Raw genomic sequence first — 15,816 nt, 5'->3', positions numbered from 1 at the left:
TCCATGCCTTTGCCTAATCCTCTTTTAAAGTAATCCAAGTTACAAAAAGCAACAATCACAAACTCTTTTTTGTGAATGCTTGTTTTATGTTTTTGTTTTCAGTGCCTACATCCTCATATAATGGCTTTGAGTCTGCCATTGCACGAGTGTTCCGGTCAGCCAACGAAGAGCAGATCTGCCTAGTAGCAACAGTTCGTCTCGTTACCCCCCAATTCTTGAAGGTGCACATTCTCTCTGAACAGTATGGTATTGCCATTAACTGGCGGCAGGGAACCACTTTTAGCACAAGGGCCGCATTCCCTTCTGGGCAATCTTCCAAGGGCCACACATGGCAGTGGTGGGCTGAGCAACAAATGTAAATTGTACCTTTGCACAGTGGGCTACTCTCTTCACATTCACACATGCCTCTCTGTCCTCCATCCAGACAAGCAAGAGGCATTATCAGAGGGCACATTCCAAGCAGGCAAAATCACTCACGGTGTGAAGCAGCGGAAGTGAGCAGAGTGGCCTGGGGAGAGTTCTGAGAGCCAGACAGAGGACTGAAGGGCTGTGTTTGGCCCCCAGGATTGAGGTTCCCCATCCCTGCCATAAACTGAGTTATAAACTTAACATGTAATATTCTACGTACAGGGGATTGTTGTTGTTGTTTATACAGATGAGCATTGAATTGTACAAGTCCCCACCGACAGCCTGAAATGGTACCAGATTTACACACCTGCTGTTTGTGAGAAGTAGGTCCAAGTCTTCACTGCCTTCTTCAGGCTTATAACTCAGCTTATGGCAGGGATGAGGAACCTCAAACCTGGGGGCCACACTGAGACCTTCCCCATCACCACAGTCACTGAAGATAATGGAGGATTTGCACGGTTTATGTACAGCAGTTTTGGGTCAGTGGGTTATAATCCTGCCTTTGACACTTACTTCATGGACTTGGCTAAGTTAATGCAGCTCCTTGATCTGCACCTGTAAAAAAAGAATAAGGCTTACCTTAGAGGAATGCAGTTAGAAGCAATTACATCAAATTTTCAAAGGCTTAGATACCCAACAGCCTCGTTCACCATATGGTCCCATGTGTTTGTCAGAAAGACTATTTGTTTTCCAAGAGATGCATTTATAAAAGAAGAAAAATCAACCCTACCCTGCCATCTGTTTCTGCAGGAACTTTGCAATGTGGAAGAACCATGTGAAGAATTCACATCAAGGCACAGCCTGGAATGGAAATTTTTGTTTTTAGACTACAGGTGAGATGAATATGTTTGTTTTAAAGGAATGCATTTTTAGGGGTGTGTGTGTGTGTGGGGGGGACTCTAGAAGCAAAAAAAGTACAGACTTGGGGGAGACAAACTAGTCTTAACTCCTTGCCAGGGGCTGGATTACTAATTAGGTTAAGTAAGTTATAGAACATTAAAATTGGCGTGTTGAGTCAAATGTTTATTAGTTCAGCATTTTATCTTTTCACAACTTCTGCTAATAATCCCCAATATTAGTCAGAGGTTAAGAGCTGAATCTAAAGGTTTCCTCCCTCTAATGGAAGATCTCCTGCGATTTAGTCCATTGTGCCACTGAGTATGGAGGTTATATTTCTGACTACCATTGCTCATGGCCTAGTGGACAAGAGACCTACACTACTACTACTACTACTACTACTACTACTTTTATCATCATCATCATCATCATTTGTTGCCTGATCTTCATCCAAAGGTCCCAGAGCGGGCCGTAACAACCTTAAAATACAGTGTATATACTTATTCTAGCATTGTAAAAATCCAGTTTTGTAAGTGGCCTTCACAACATCTTGTGCCCATAAATTCCATAGATTAACTGCATGCTCTGTGAAGCAGTACTTCATTTTCTTTGATTTTATACTTTATCTGTGTTTGTTCCCAAGAATGACCCTGACTTCTTAGAATGTTGAGAGAGAGAGAAAATACACCCCCCTTAATACATCTTATAAAAGTCCATTGGTTAGATTTTCTTCTTCTTCCCAGTTTTAAAAAACCTCAGCTTTTAAAAGCCTTTCTTCATAAGGTTGATGGTCCATAAATAATTAAATGAGCGGCCATTATAGTCCTAATAATTTTGTAGACCAACAGCCAATTTAAATATTACCTTAGCACTATATTAATGTGTCTGCCTGATTGCTTTGCAGACTGTTTCAGTGACATAATGAAATGGGGAGATCATATGACAACAAGCTACGTAATAGATGCCACCCATATGGTCTCATTAGATACGTTATTGGAGTGAGACGGGAAGATTTTGAGTCTTGCATCTTAAATCCATTAGTAACTTGCCTTTCATTCTGTGCTGTCTGTTTATATATAAACACTATTTATTTTAAAATTGTAATTCTTATGTTCTTATTTGGAGAAATCACTCATTTATTTATTTATTTGATTTATATCCTGCCCTTCCTCCAAGTAGAAGCCCAGGGCAGCAAACAAAAGGCATAAAGACATTCTAAAACATCATAAAAACAGACTTTAAAATATATTATAGCAAAACTTCCTTAAAAACATATTAAAACAAAACATCTTTAAAAACATCTTTTTCTTTAAAAAAAAGCTTTAAAAACACATTTTTATATATATAAAAAAGCTTTAAAAACATCTTAAAAAGCAATTCGCACACAGACACAGACTGGGATAAGGTCTCTATTGAAAAGGCTTGTTGAAAGAGGAAGGTCTTCAGTAGGTGCTGAAAATAACAGAGATGGTGCCTGTCTAATATTTAAGGGGAGGGAATTCTAAAATGTCAGTGCCACAACACTAAAGGTCTGCTTCCTATTTTGTATGGAATAGACCTCCTGATAAGATGGTATCTGCAGGAGGCCCTCAACTGCAGAGTGCATTGATCAACTGGGTATATAAGGGGTAAGATGATCGTTCAGATATCTTGGTCCCAAATTGCATAGGACTTTGTACATCAAAACCAGAACTTGAACTTGGCCCAGTAGCTAATGGGCAGACAGTGCAATTCTTTCAGCAGCTGGGTGACATGTTGGCAATACTCTGCCCCAGTAAGCAGTTGTGCCACTGCATTTTGCACCAGCTGCAGCTTCCAGACAAACCTCAAGGGCAGCCACACATAGAGCACATTACAATAAACTAGCCTGGAGGTTACCAGTGCATGGACAACAGTGGTCAGGCTATCCCAGTCCAGAAACAGCTGCAGCTGTCTTACCAGCTGAAGCTGGTAAAAGGCACTCCTAGCCACTGAGGTCACCTGGGCCTCTAGCATCAAAGATGGATGCAGGAGCACCCCCATACTGTGAACCTTCTCTTTCAGAGGGAGTACAATCCCATCCAAGGCAGGCAACTGACCAATTATCTGAACTCGGGAACCACCAATCCACAGTGCCTCCCTCTTGCTAGGATTCAGACTCAGTTTATTGGCTCTCATCTATCCCACCACCGAGTCCAGGCACTGGTCCAGGGCCTGCACGGCCTCTCCCGATTTAGATGTTACAGAGAAATAGAGCTGGGTATCATCAGTATACTGCTGACACCTCGCCCCAAATCTTCTGATGACTGCTCCCAGTGGCTTCATATAGATGTTAAACAGCTTTGGGGGCAAGATGGTACCCTGCTGCACCCCACAACTACCAGGGGGCCAAAATACAATCACTCAGTGCTATTCTATGAAAATGACCCTGGAGATAGGATCGGAAATATTGTAAAACAGTTCCTCCAATACCCATCTCACCAAGTTGGCCCAGAAGGATACCACTGTTAATGATATCAAAAGCTGCCGAGAGATCAAGTAAGAATAACAGTGTCACACTCCCACTGTCCTCCCGATAAAGGTCATCCATCAGGCTACCAAGGCCAATTCAGTCCCATTACCAGGCCTGACCCTGACTGAAATAGGTCAAGATAATCTGTTTCATCCAAGTGTACTTGCAATTGCTGCGCCACAACCCTCTCAATCACCTTCCCTAAAAAGGAGGTATTTGCGACTGGGCGATAGTTATCACAAACCAATGGGTCCAGGATGGGCTTTTTCAGGAGGGGTCGGATCACCACGTCTTTCAGGGCAGTTGGAACCACTCCCTTCTGCAATGATGCGTTGACCACACCCTGGATCCACTTGGTAAAATCCCCTTGGCAAGCTTTAATAAGCCAAGAAGGGCAAGGGTTGAAAGTACATGTTGCTGGCTGCATCGTCACAAGCACCTTGTCCACATCATCAGGCCGCATCAACTGAAACTGATCCCAAGAAGTTGCAGCAGACGTTGCACTAGACACCTCATTGGGGACCACAATAAATGTGGATGCGGCATCAAGTCTGCTACGGAGGCGAGCAACTTTACCCTCAAAATGCCTTGTAAACAATTCACAGTGGGCCTTTGAAGGGTCTAAAACTCCATTTCCTGGAGTTGATGTCAACAGACCCCTGACAATACGGAAAAGCTCCACTGGATGGCTACTTGAGGATGCGATGGTGGCAGACAAGTGAGCCTCCTTTGCTGCCCTCACCGCCACACAGCAGGCATAATTATGATGTTTTACTTGTCCCTTATCCGCCTCATAGAGCCAGTGTGGTGTAGTGGTTAAGGTGTTGGACTACGAATCCCCACACAGCCATGAAACACACTGGGTGACCTTGGGCCAGTCACTGCCTCTCAGCCTCAGAGGAAGGCAATGGTAAACCCCCTCTGAATACTGTTTACCATGCAAACCCTATTCATAGGGTTGCCCATAAGTCGGAATCTACTTGAAGGCAGTCCATTTCCATTTTATCAGCCTCATAGTGCGTCTTTCACCACGTGCTCTGTAGCTGTCGTCCAGCCTGTTTCATTGCCCTTAGTTTACTGGTGTACCAAGGTGCAAACCAGGCTCCACAATACCAGAGACTGCACTCAGGGGCAACCATGTCAATAGTCCAATGCACCCCACTGTTCCACAGCATGACAAGGGCTTCAACAGGGTCACCTGCTGTATCTACTGGAAACTCCCCCAGGGCACATGGGAATCCAGTGGGTTCCATTAGTCTGTGGGGGAAATTGTATAAGATTGTAACCAGCGCAGTTCCTTCCCCCCCACTTCATCAGGCATGGGGAGCTTGTGGCCCTCCCCCTGATGTTGGATTACAAATCCCATGATCTCCAACCATTTTCCTACAACATATAATGATGGCCACCAACGTAGATGGCTTTAAGAGGATTAGACAGATTCATGTAGGATAAGGTTATCAGTGGCTACTAGCACTGTGCACACAAAGTGTGGAGAGTTGCTATTGTACTCAGGTCCTGCTTGTGCGCTTCCCAGAGGCATCTGATTGGCCACTGTGAGAATGGAATGCTAGGCTAGGCAGGCCTGTGGTCTGATCCAGCAGGGCTCTGCTTATGTCACGAACATCTGCAGTCAGGCCCTTTATATCTTCAAGGCTTTGTTTTCATTTTCATACTCAAGATGTAATATTAGTTGTTCATCTATACTGCAATAATCAGACTGCAATTGGATGCACATACAAAGTGGGACTTACTTCCAACTAAACATGCATAGAGTCAGGCTGCACAGGAGTCATTGATTTACTGTACTTCAAGCCAGATCCTCAGCTAATGAAGCTGTTGTGGTATGAAACTGGCCCAGGTTTTTTTTTTTTTATATATATATATATATATATATATATATATATATATATATATATATATAAATATGTAGCCATTTTACAGATCTATTAGTTTGTTTTTCTGTTAAAAAGCCAAATCGGCCAAGACGATAAAAGCAATTAATTTATAATAAAGTAATATATCAGACACAGACAGTTTTAAATAATTTACATAGAAAGGGGAGTCTTACAAAGGTAAGATATGGGCTGTACAGAGTGTCCTGGAAAAAATGTGTTATGGAAAACTGTGCTACTATTTTAAACAAGAAAATGTCACAGGAAATCCTATCTTTGAAGCATTGGTGTGAAGCCACGTCTACTCAGCCTCCTGCTGTCACATGCATTGGCCTGCATATTATTCATGCTGTCTCAATGCAGCTATCATAGCTTTTTAAATACACAGAAAAGTCATTTATATTTCAAAGTGGGTACCTGGCTGTTGCATCCTGCAAATACAGCCTGTCTAATGTTGCTGCGTCTAGGATGTAGTGCTACCAACTCAACAAACCAACCAGGATGAACTATACTGGAACAGAAAATATCTACAGTGGATCTTTTCCCAGCACTGAAGATAATGAGGAAGGGCTGTGTCTCAGTGACAGAGCACATCCTTTGAAAGCAAGGTTCAATCCCCAGCACCTCCACCGAGGGCTAGGAATAGGGATGGAATCCTCTCCTTTTTCATGTTTTGTTTTTGTGGCCCCCAGTTGTCGTTAATTATCAGATTCCTTTTTCCTCCGATATCTTTTCATTTTTCCAATCTCTTCTGATTTTTTTTTTTGCTTTGCAGAGAATTATAAATATTATAATCGCTATTTATTCACAAGTCTCTACTGGTATTGATCTTTATTCTGAACTGTGTAATTATTGCCTGTTTATATTTTCAAGTGCATTGCAGAGCAGATTAAGGCAGATAATCAAGTCAGTGTCTTCCCCCCCCACTGCTTACAATCAACACCTCATTCCCCTGCTGCTTTCTATCTGTCAATTACAATCAACGCTTTATTGACATCAGTGAAAGGGAATACACATTTGAAGAGCACACAGAAAGTAGATTGATAAAAGTACTCACACTATTGATGATTTCAAAGCAAATTAAAAAGAAATTGGAAAAGAAGAAGAATGAATCGGAAACCAGGTGTGGAGAGTTGCGACTTCAAAATTCTCTCCACAAAGATAGAGAATATTAGAAAAATAATTAATCTGATGGCAAATCTGATTATTGCAGAAACTGAGCCCATCGCTAGGTAGGAAAGACCCTTGCCTGAATCCCTGGAGAGGCACTGCCAGTCAGTGCAGACAATACTGAGCTAGATGGAGCAGTGGTCTAGCCTGACATAAGGCTGCTTCCTATATTAAGATGCACAAAGTGACATTAAGGCAACTCTTAAAAATAGAACATTGAAATATATTACATAGGTAGCTTGCCACATCAGAGGCCTTTAATGCTGCTGAGGCATTGGCTTTATGGAATTCATTGGAAGTTGAATGAAAATGGAGATTCAGCATAATCACTGAATAAAGGACTATTATCTAGTGGTACTCTTCCCTGTGGCCAAGAGTCACCCTAGGGATGGTACTTATGGGAAGTCCTCAACAGGACATGAAGGTAATAGCTCCCTCCCCCCTCTCATTTCCCAACATCTGGTTTTCAGAGTTTTGCTGCCTCTGATCCTGGAAATAGCATATTGCCATCATGACCAGTAGCCAGTAGTCATTGATGGCCTTATTCTCCATGATGGGCCACTGTGCATATTGTGGTCATAAATTCCCTCAGCCGTGCTGGCTGGGGCTGATGGGAGTTGAAGTCCAATGACATCTTGAGAGTAACAGGCTCCTTGCCATTATACCCAATAAAATAATGTCAGAAATTTCATGCAGTATTTTTTAAAATCAAAAAACCATATATAAACAACAAAATGGAGGATGGCAGAAACGTTGTAGAAAAATAATCTGGCAATTTTAAATGGCATTTAAATTAATGCCAGTGGGCATTAATGTTTTACGAATTTCCTGCAGGAAACACTAGTGTAGCTATGTTTGCCGAATAATATGTGGAAGGAGGAATAAGCTATATTTTAATGTGGCTGCTCAAGTAGTTACTTCTGATCATAATGAATTTCCTAACCATGCTGATATAGTGGCAATGCTAATGTAATAGCATGTACTGAAATTTAAAATCAACATCCTAGGCAGATAGATACTGCAAATTAAAAACAGGCGGAACCTAAAACCTAATTTCAGTAGCTTTGAAGGAAAAGAAGAGGCACAGCCAGGTTTGTAATAGGTTCTGCTTTGCATCCAGGCTGCTCAGTTACATTGGGCCAGTTCATGTGAGATGGATGAGCTCCATGCATCTGCATGCAGTAGTGAAAGGTGTGTGTGTGGGGGTAGCAGTGCTCATCTGACCTCTGGTCAGTTGGATCGTAGAGGGGGAGAGGCAAGGCAGCAAGGCCAGTGCCAGGCACGACTGGGCCCTTGGGTACCAGACTGTCTTGGGCCCATGGTGCCGTAGCCCAACCCCCCTACAGGCGGTGTGGGGCTAATAAGCCTGCCCATGTATCCCACCTACTTTTCCTGTCCCTGTGAATGATGTGCACACTATGCACACAGCACACACATCATTCACAGGGGTGGGAGAGGTAGGTGGAGTGTGTGGGCTTATTGATACCCACACTGACTGTATTGGGGGGGTATGCCTGGGAGCTCCCTCTCCACGATCCTCGGCAGGGTCGGGAGCCGACACTGCCACAGATTGTGGAATGGGAGCGCTACCCTCCCAGCCAAAGGAGAAGCCCTTTAGGGGCCCCTCTTTGCTGCAGGGCCCTTGGCCAGGGCCTGTCCTGGCTGCCCTTTGGTGCCAGCCCTGGAGGCAGCTGTTAGGTAGTGCAGTGCAAATGCACCAGCTGGGCTAATCCAGTGCTCCTGCCAGTCCATTTGCACCATGCAGACCTCACCCCTTTGCACGAGTGGGAAAACAATCCCAGAACTGTGTTTAACCATAGCTTCCCATTACATGTGAACTGAGTACTATGATTTATGGCAGGGATTGCCAACCTTTTTAGAGTAGAGAACACATTTCAAATTTTGAGAAAGTGCTGGGAGCACCAGTCACAAAATGGCTTCCATGGGGGCCTGGCATAATCCAAAATGGCTGCCATTGGGTGTGTGGCATAACACAAGTTAGAGAATAGTCATGGTGAAGCTTTCCTCATACTTTGATTTCCATACTAGAAAATGCTTGACCTATTGAATTTCTGCCTGCCATGCAGCTGTTAAAGGCACATGCTTTGTTTTGATACTTGTGTGGGGGAGAAGTGGCAGCAAAGGGTCTGCATGTGGGTACTATCCTGGCTTTTAAAGCTAGGATTTGATCACGCAAACACGGCCATTGTGTGGGCAGAGACAGGGTAATAAAATGTCTTTGCAGACTTTTGTTGAAGTATGCACATGTGCATATCCTCCTGTTGCTGGTCCAGTTGTATTGTGTGTCCTTCTGCTTCATTTTCCCCATAGTACAATAGAATACTGCAATTTCTGTGCTACTTATTCCTGCATTTTAATTGAGGCATTTCATACCATGCTGAGTCACCAGTTTCCTATTCGGAAATCCTGACAAGAACATCCAATCCCAAGCAGTACAGGAAGTTACAAATATCCTAAACAATGAATAAGCTAAAAAAAAATGAGGTGGGGGGGGGAGAGATGCTTTTCAGGTTGTACTGCTAAGGTACCAACTGATCCTCAAATCACAGTTAGGAAATGTATTACTGCGTGAAGGATCTGTTCTTTTTCAACAGTACAGACAATTCTGAAATCACTTTCAGATCTCTCTGCAGATCAAACTACTCTTAAGGAAACAAGAGAAAGCCAGGCTGTTTTTTCCTGGTCGGCAAACACTACTTACTTGGGTTTTATGTAAAATATGAAGTGCATTTTTATGATTAATTTAATTACATGTCAACCAACTGGTGTCTTTTTCCTGAGGGATATATGTCATGTGCATAAGCAATTAAGGCTGCTATGCTGCATACACTTACTGGAGAGTAAATCCCATTATTGGGACATACATTTGAGTACTATCATTATCATGACATTTATATCCCACTTTACCTCCAAGGAGCTCAGGGTGATGTACATGGTTCTCCCCTTCCCCAAATTATTCTTACAACATCTCTGTGAGTCTCTGTGTTGGGAGGAAGGGCAGGATATCAATCAATCAATCAATCAATAACTAATGCAGTAGTTTAGGCCAAGAGACAGTGAGCTTCATGTCGTGAGTGGGGATTTGACCCTGGTCTCCCAGATCCCACACTCTTAACCACAACACCGCATTGGTTCTCCATGCATAGGGATGCACTGTTAGAGTTCTAGTCACCCAAACAAATAGGTCAGTGTGGAAGAACTCACAGTGTTGCGCTGGTGTATCACAAGCATCTATGTGCTTTTTATTTTCTACATAAGCTGAGCCCTGCTAGATCAGGGAAGCCCAGAAGTAGGACAGGAGGGAAGGCAAGTAACACTTATGTGATGACATGCTGTCTCTCAAGCTGAAGGTTCCGTTTAGCCATCCTGTATATGTCAATAGCAAAATGGCACCACTCCCATGAAAGAGGGAGATGCCAGCAGCTTTGAGGAATCCCAAGATTTTCAGAAAAACAAAAGAAGTTCAGGGAGGGGGGACCGTGATGAAAGATGATGAGTCCAGTGAGGACTGACAATGCTCAATAGCCATAGAAAGCTAGCTGAAAACATTGGTAAAGCAAGGAGGATGGAATGGAGTATCCTGGAAAGGGCATGGCTGGCTGTAAATCTGAATATGAGCAGTCCAAATTGTAACATTTTGTTCAGGTCCCACTTGTCTTGTCTAATAGCCACTGATATACCTATCCTTCCTAGATGAATGATTTTTCAAATATTACACAGCAGAGGGCTCACCTGAGGTCCTGCAGATGTCATTGGGCTACAGTTCCCATCATCCCTGACCATTGGCCCTGCTGGCTGGGGCTGATTGGAGCTGGGAGTCCAGCTCTATCTGGAAGGCCAAAGATTAGTTACCCCTATTTTTTAACAGCAAACCTAGATTTGTCACCGAGTGTACACTTAGCAAGAAACTGCAGTTAATCGTGGGTGTCTGATGAGTATACCTGTATGAAATTTTTAAAAACCTTAGGCATATACCTAAGAAAACATACAAATTTGCCTTCATTGTTCTTAGTTCTCTTTCTCTTTTGAAAACAACATATTCACTTTTGGTTGATTCCTGTTGCCCCAACACATATCGTGTTTCACGTTTTTTCCTGAGCTAAATTTAGTCCTGCTGGTTACTGTAACCTATTTATAAGTTGCTTTGTAACACTTGCCTTTCTTCCTGCAAAAAACATATTGAGAGACACCAAAAGGAAGGAAGCACAAGAGAGATGTTATTGCATTATGCAATAAAGCCTCCAGCTTGTTCTTGTGAGTGCAGTAGTTTTTAAGAACATTAACTATTTCCTCCATGCTTGCAGGTTGCCTTACATGCATCTCTACCCAGAATAAAAGGAATATTTGCCCAGAATTTGCTATTATGCCTTCTGAGAGCCAACAAAAACTATTTGTGAAACAAAGGATTTGTAGTCCTGTGCACATTACGTAGCTGGGTTTACATTCCATTGAGTAAAGTGGGATTTACTTTTGAGTAAACAAGTTTCAGCTTGTGCTAAAAGGCAGGACTAAAGTCATGAATGTGTAGAAGATTTCCAAATTACGTTTTATGAGGAAGGATACATTGTTCAGCTTCCTACTTACTTATAGTGGCCTGTTCTTATGTGTAATCAGAATGCAACAGTCATTGTAAATGTTTGTCACAATTGTTTGAAGTTAATTCCTTGACAATAGCATAAACTTAGACATAATAATAATCTTTCTGCATGATGGCTGTGTTCATGTGAAAGTTTGCTGTGGTTCATTAAGATGGGGTAGAAAGAGGGGAAAACTCCAGCCTAATATGCTCCTGTGACCTTAAGAGCAGGTTGATTTGTAGAAGTCAGCAGATGAAGCTTCTCCATCAGGGAGAATTGTGATATGTCACTTGCTAAAGCACGGAGGGGAACCTGTGGTCTTCTAGACGTTGTTGGACTACAACTCATATCATCCATGATAATTAGCCCTGCTAGCTGGGGCTATTGCAGGGGTGGGGCTCTCCAGATGTTGCTGAACTACAACTCCCATCAGCCCCAGCAAGCATGGCTAATAGCCAGGGATGATAGGAGCTGGAATCCAGCAACATCTGGAAGACCACAGGTTCCCCACAAGTGGGCTACTGAGAGCTGGAATCCAGCAACAACTGGAGGGCCAGAGATTCCCCTTTCCTACTTTAAAAGGTCATTGTTAGATAAACTGACAGAGCAGTGGTTCCCAACCTGAGGTCTGTGATCCCCAGAGGGGCCAGGAAGTCATCCTGGCCCCCCTGCAAAGAATCAAGAGAGGAATTATTTATTAATTTTTAAAAAAGTCTTCAGGATGGCTGAAACAAACGGAGCAAGTGTGAGCAACTTCCAATCCCGGCTCCTTGCCCCACCCCTCAAGGAGACCAGCTGCTGATTGCTGTTCCTGAGCTCCCAGCTCCTTAACCCATTGTGGAGAAGGGTAGCCCCAGACTTTGCATGCTGCGTGGACTGGTGATGGCAGCAGCAATAGCAGAAGGAGGGCACAAACATGGTGGCAAACATGTAATGAGTGGGAGGGGTGTGTGTGTGTGTTTAGGGGAGGGGGTCCTCTGGCCTTCTCGCAACCCCTTCCCATAACCCATCAGACTCCTGCAATGCGAATGATGCAGAAAGAGGCACGCAGCAGCGGCAGCACACTCTCTCCTCCCCATGCATTTTCCTGTAGCCCCACACAGACTATTACCAGGCTAAGAGGAAGGGAGTGGTGATGGGAGGATGAGGGAGAAAAAAGAAGGGGAGGCCACTCCTCACCCCTTTGCCTCAGAAAGAGTGAGCGAGAAAGGGGCAGTGGTTGAAGATATTCCACCCTTGCACTCACCGTCTACTTCCCTCTTCTCCCTTCCACGGGACACCCTCCCTTTGGTGTAAGGGGGCAGGAGCGGGGAGCGAGGAAGAGGGACCACGTGCATTTCTTTTGAGATCTCTGCCATCACAGGTCACTCTGAGAAAGGAAGCACCTAGAATGGACACTTAGCCCACATGACTCCAACCCCCCTCCCTGCCCTAACGTCCCAAGTGCCCTCCCTCCCATGTGGCTGCACCTCTTCAATATTCCAGCTGCTGCCGCCTCTTCCTTGCTGCCTTCTTTTGACCCACCAAACCTCTTCCCCACCCACAATTTGACACGCCTTTCCTCCCTTTAACTCTGCCCCTCCCTTCACATTTCTTCTATCACCCTTTTATTTCTCTCTCTGCCCACTTGCCCACCCCCACCCCTACTGCCCAAGTTTGCTCCTATTTTGATGTTGCCTATAGGTTTACATGAACTGTATGTTTAATTATATACATAATTACAAAATGACTAGGATTCTTAGGAAGCAGCTTCTAGAATCATGACACATAGACACAACCCAGACTGTAGCCAACAAATCAATTGCACAGCCTTTAGTTTGTTCATTGCACGTATGGATGGATATCCAGAGTGTCTGTTAACCTATAACTCTCAAGCATGTGTAATGAATGACTCACTTCCCTCCCTTTGTTTGTTGCCTAAATCCAAGAACTCAATAAACCCTGTAACAACATGTGAAGCTGCCTTACCTTGAGTCAGACCATTGGTCCATTTTGCCTAGTATTGTCTACTCTGATTGGCTCTCCAAGGTCTCAGGCAGAGTTTGTTTAACAACAATAATTAAGTACATTATCATTCATTCTCTTAAGCAATCTCCCTCTCTAGCTTTCTGTGTGGCCTGGCTAAACTATAATGCAATCCTCTGCTGTCAATTCAGAAGTACGTTCCATACGTGTATAAGATTGCAGTTTAAGATTGCAGCTTATAAATTTTCTTTGCAAGACCAGATAAAATAATTTTTTGATGTTTTTGTTTTTACATGGTAAAGAGCTCTCAAAACAGCACAGTTGTACTCATTGCTTTTTCTCTGCTTCCAGAGCCCCACCTATTATAGGTTATTTACCCTTTGAGGTGCTTGGGACGTCAGGTTATGACTATTATCATGCCGATGACCTGGAACTTCTTGCTCGATGCCATGAACACTGTAAGTGTCTTCGCTCACTGCTTACTTGGAACTGTCAAATGTGTGTATTTTAATTGTATTTCTTGTTCTTTCTCTCCCCCCACCCCCTTCTGTTTAGGACACAAGTATAAGCTATTGCAGTAATACAAAAACCATTTATGAAGGACAGTTGCACTTTGCTGTATAAAGTGATGATGGTTCTCAACACACGGCCTAATTAGACTTGGCATTAAATGTGTCTTTGCATTTAACATTCAGTTTTTTAAACAACAACAACATGCAGATTGTGTCAGCTTGGAGCATTGATAATTAATAGAATCAGAACAGGCATAAAAAGGGAATTTAACTCTTTCCCCTATTGCAATCCTGAGGAAAATATATCCTGTGAAGATAGTATCTGCACTGAGAGGAAATGGCTTCCTTTCCCCGCCCTGCCCTGCCCTGCCTGTCCCATCGGTGCCAGAAAAGGGGTTTTCCCATGACCCAGCACTGGAAGAAGGGTTACATTCTCCCCACTGTACATGCTGTGATCCTCTTAATTTGCAGCATCTTCTATCTCATGTAAGTTGCATTTAAAAAATCTCTGCCCATAACAAAAAATAATAGCATATAACCTTCAGCATGCAGCTGAAAGTTGTACTGCATGGAAATTAGACAAGGTTGCTTATTTTTATGTTTTATTTGCATTGTTCTACTTTGTTACTATTTTAACTCACCTGTTAGTTTTTGAGGTATGTATATATGTATACTATTTTCAGTTTTACTTGCAGGACCGCCTTACCCCATATCTGCCCACTCAAGCAGTTTGATCTGTGGAACTGGCCCTGTTACAGGTGCCACATAATACTTGTTCTGCACTTGTAAGAAATCATTCTTTTAGTGCAGCAGCATCCACTCTTTGGAACTCCCTTCCTGTTGACATCAGGCAGGCACCTTTGCTGTATTCCTTTTGGTGCCTGTTTAAAATGTTTTTGTTTAGACCAGCCTATCCAGACACATAGATGTTGATGGGTTTTATTCTTCTTAGTTTGTTGTTTTGTTTTAAAAATGTTTTAATTACTTGTTTTAACTGTTTTATTGATCATTTTAATGTCTTTGTAAAAACCTCTGAGCAGTTTACCAATCAAGTGGTATATACATTTTGTTAAATAAATAAATTCAATAAAATATTTTAAAATAAATAAATACTCATCAGTATGCAAAGATGCATTTATCATCATCAGTTGGATAGCTCTGTGCATCTCAAAAGCTGACTAGTTTGTCAACACATTTGGGACAGTGAAATATATCACCTGAATTATTTGGGGCCTGTCTTTCTGGAATTGGGAGAAAGTGGTCCATTGGATCAAACACAAATAGCAGTGTCAATTTTTTTTGTCAGGAGGGGAGGAAAGGGTTGAACTGTTCCTGTCCATCTTCTGCAATTCCTATAATTAATTATCTGTAATTCCCCCCCCAACCTGCTATTATAATTGCAATGATTTTACTCATTTTTGTAATTATATTCTGTTGTTGTAACCCACCCTGGAAATTTATGGTGAAGGACAGATAAGAAATCTTATCAAACAAACAAATATTTGCATTTTAGGAAACATGTATGTGAAAAGCAAAGACACATTTAACATCACATCTAGTTTGGGACTCAACTTTCTTATAGTATCTCTCCCACCTGTGCTTTTTGAAGCAGTTTTAGGAGTAAGGTGAAGAGACCAATTTTGCATACACACCATACATTTAAAGCACATGGTTTTCCCTAAAGAATCTTCGGAATTGTAGTTTACCCCTCTCAGAATTACAGTTCTGACCAACCTTAACAAACTACTGATTCTAGGATTCTTTGGGGAAAGTCATGTGCTTTAAATGTCCTGTAAATGTATGGTGTGTAGGTAAACAAGTCTTTATTGATTATATTTCTCAGCACTCTGTTACCTAGTGCCATGCTAGGCACATGCTCCTTTTTTAATCTACCCTTCATAAATCAGCTTGAGGCTACGTAGGATGGTTTCTCTTGGACCTGG

General features: G+C 42.7%; 1 protein-coding gene across 14 annotated transcripts in view; it reads left to right on the top strand.

The window, feature by feature from the left end:
• Window positions 1–15,816, top strand: part of PASD1 (PAS domain containing repressor 1) — a 143,966-nt gene that overhangs the window by 99,778 nt on the left and 28,372 nt on the right. For all 14 annotated transcript variants that reach the window (XM_061598974.1, XM_061598976.1, XM_061598967.1 and 11 more), the window contains 3 exons: window positions 103–221; window positions 1,159–1,241; window positions 13,713–13,819. In XM_061598974.1, coding sequence (XP_061454958.1) covers window positions 103–221; window positions 1,159–1,241; window positions 13,713–13,819 — 309 coding nt within the window. The remainder of the gene's footprint in view (window positions 1–102; window positions 222–1,158; window positions 1,242–13,712; window positions 13,820–15,816) is intronic.

The sequence above is a fragment of the Rhineura floridana genome, chromosome 16, assembly GCF_030035675.1.
Source record: "Rhineura floridana isolate rRhiFlo1 chromosome 16, rRhiFlo1.hap2, whole genome shotgun sequence".
NCBI classification, from domain to species: domain Eukaryota; kingdom Metazoa; phylum Chordata; class Lepidosauria; order Squamata; family Rhineuridae; genus Rhineura; species Rhineura floridana.
The sequence above is the reverse complement of the archived record's forward strand: the minus strand, read 5'-3'. Positions and strand labels throughout refer to the sequence as shown.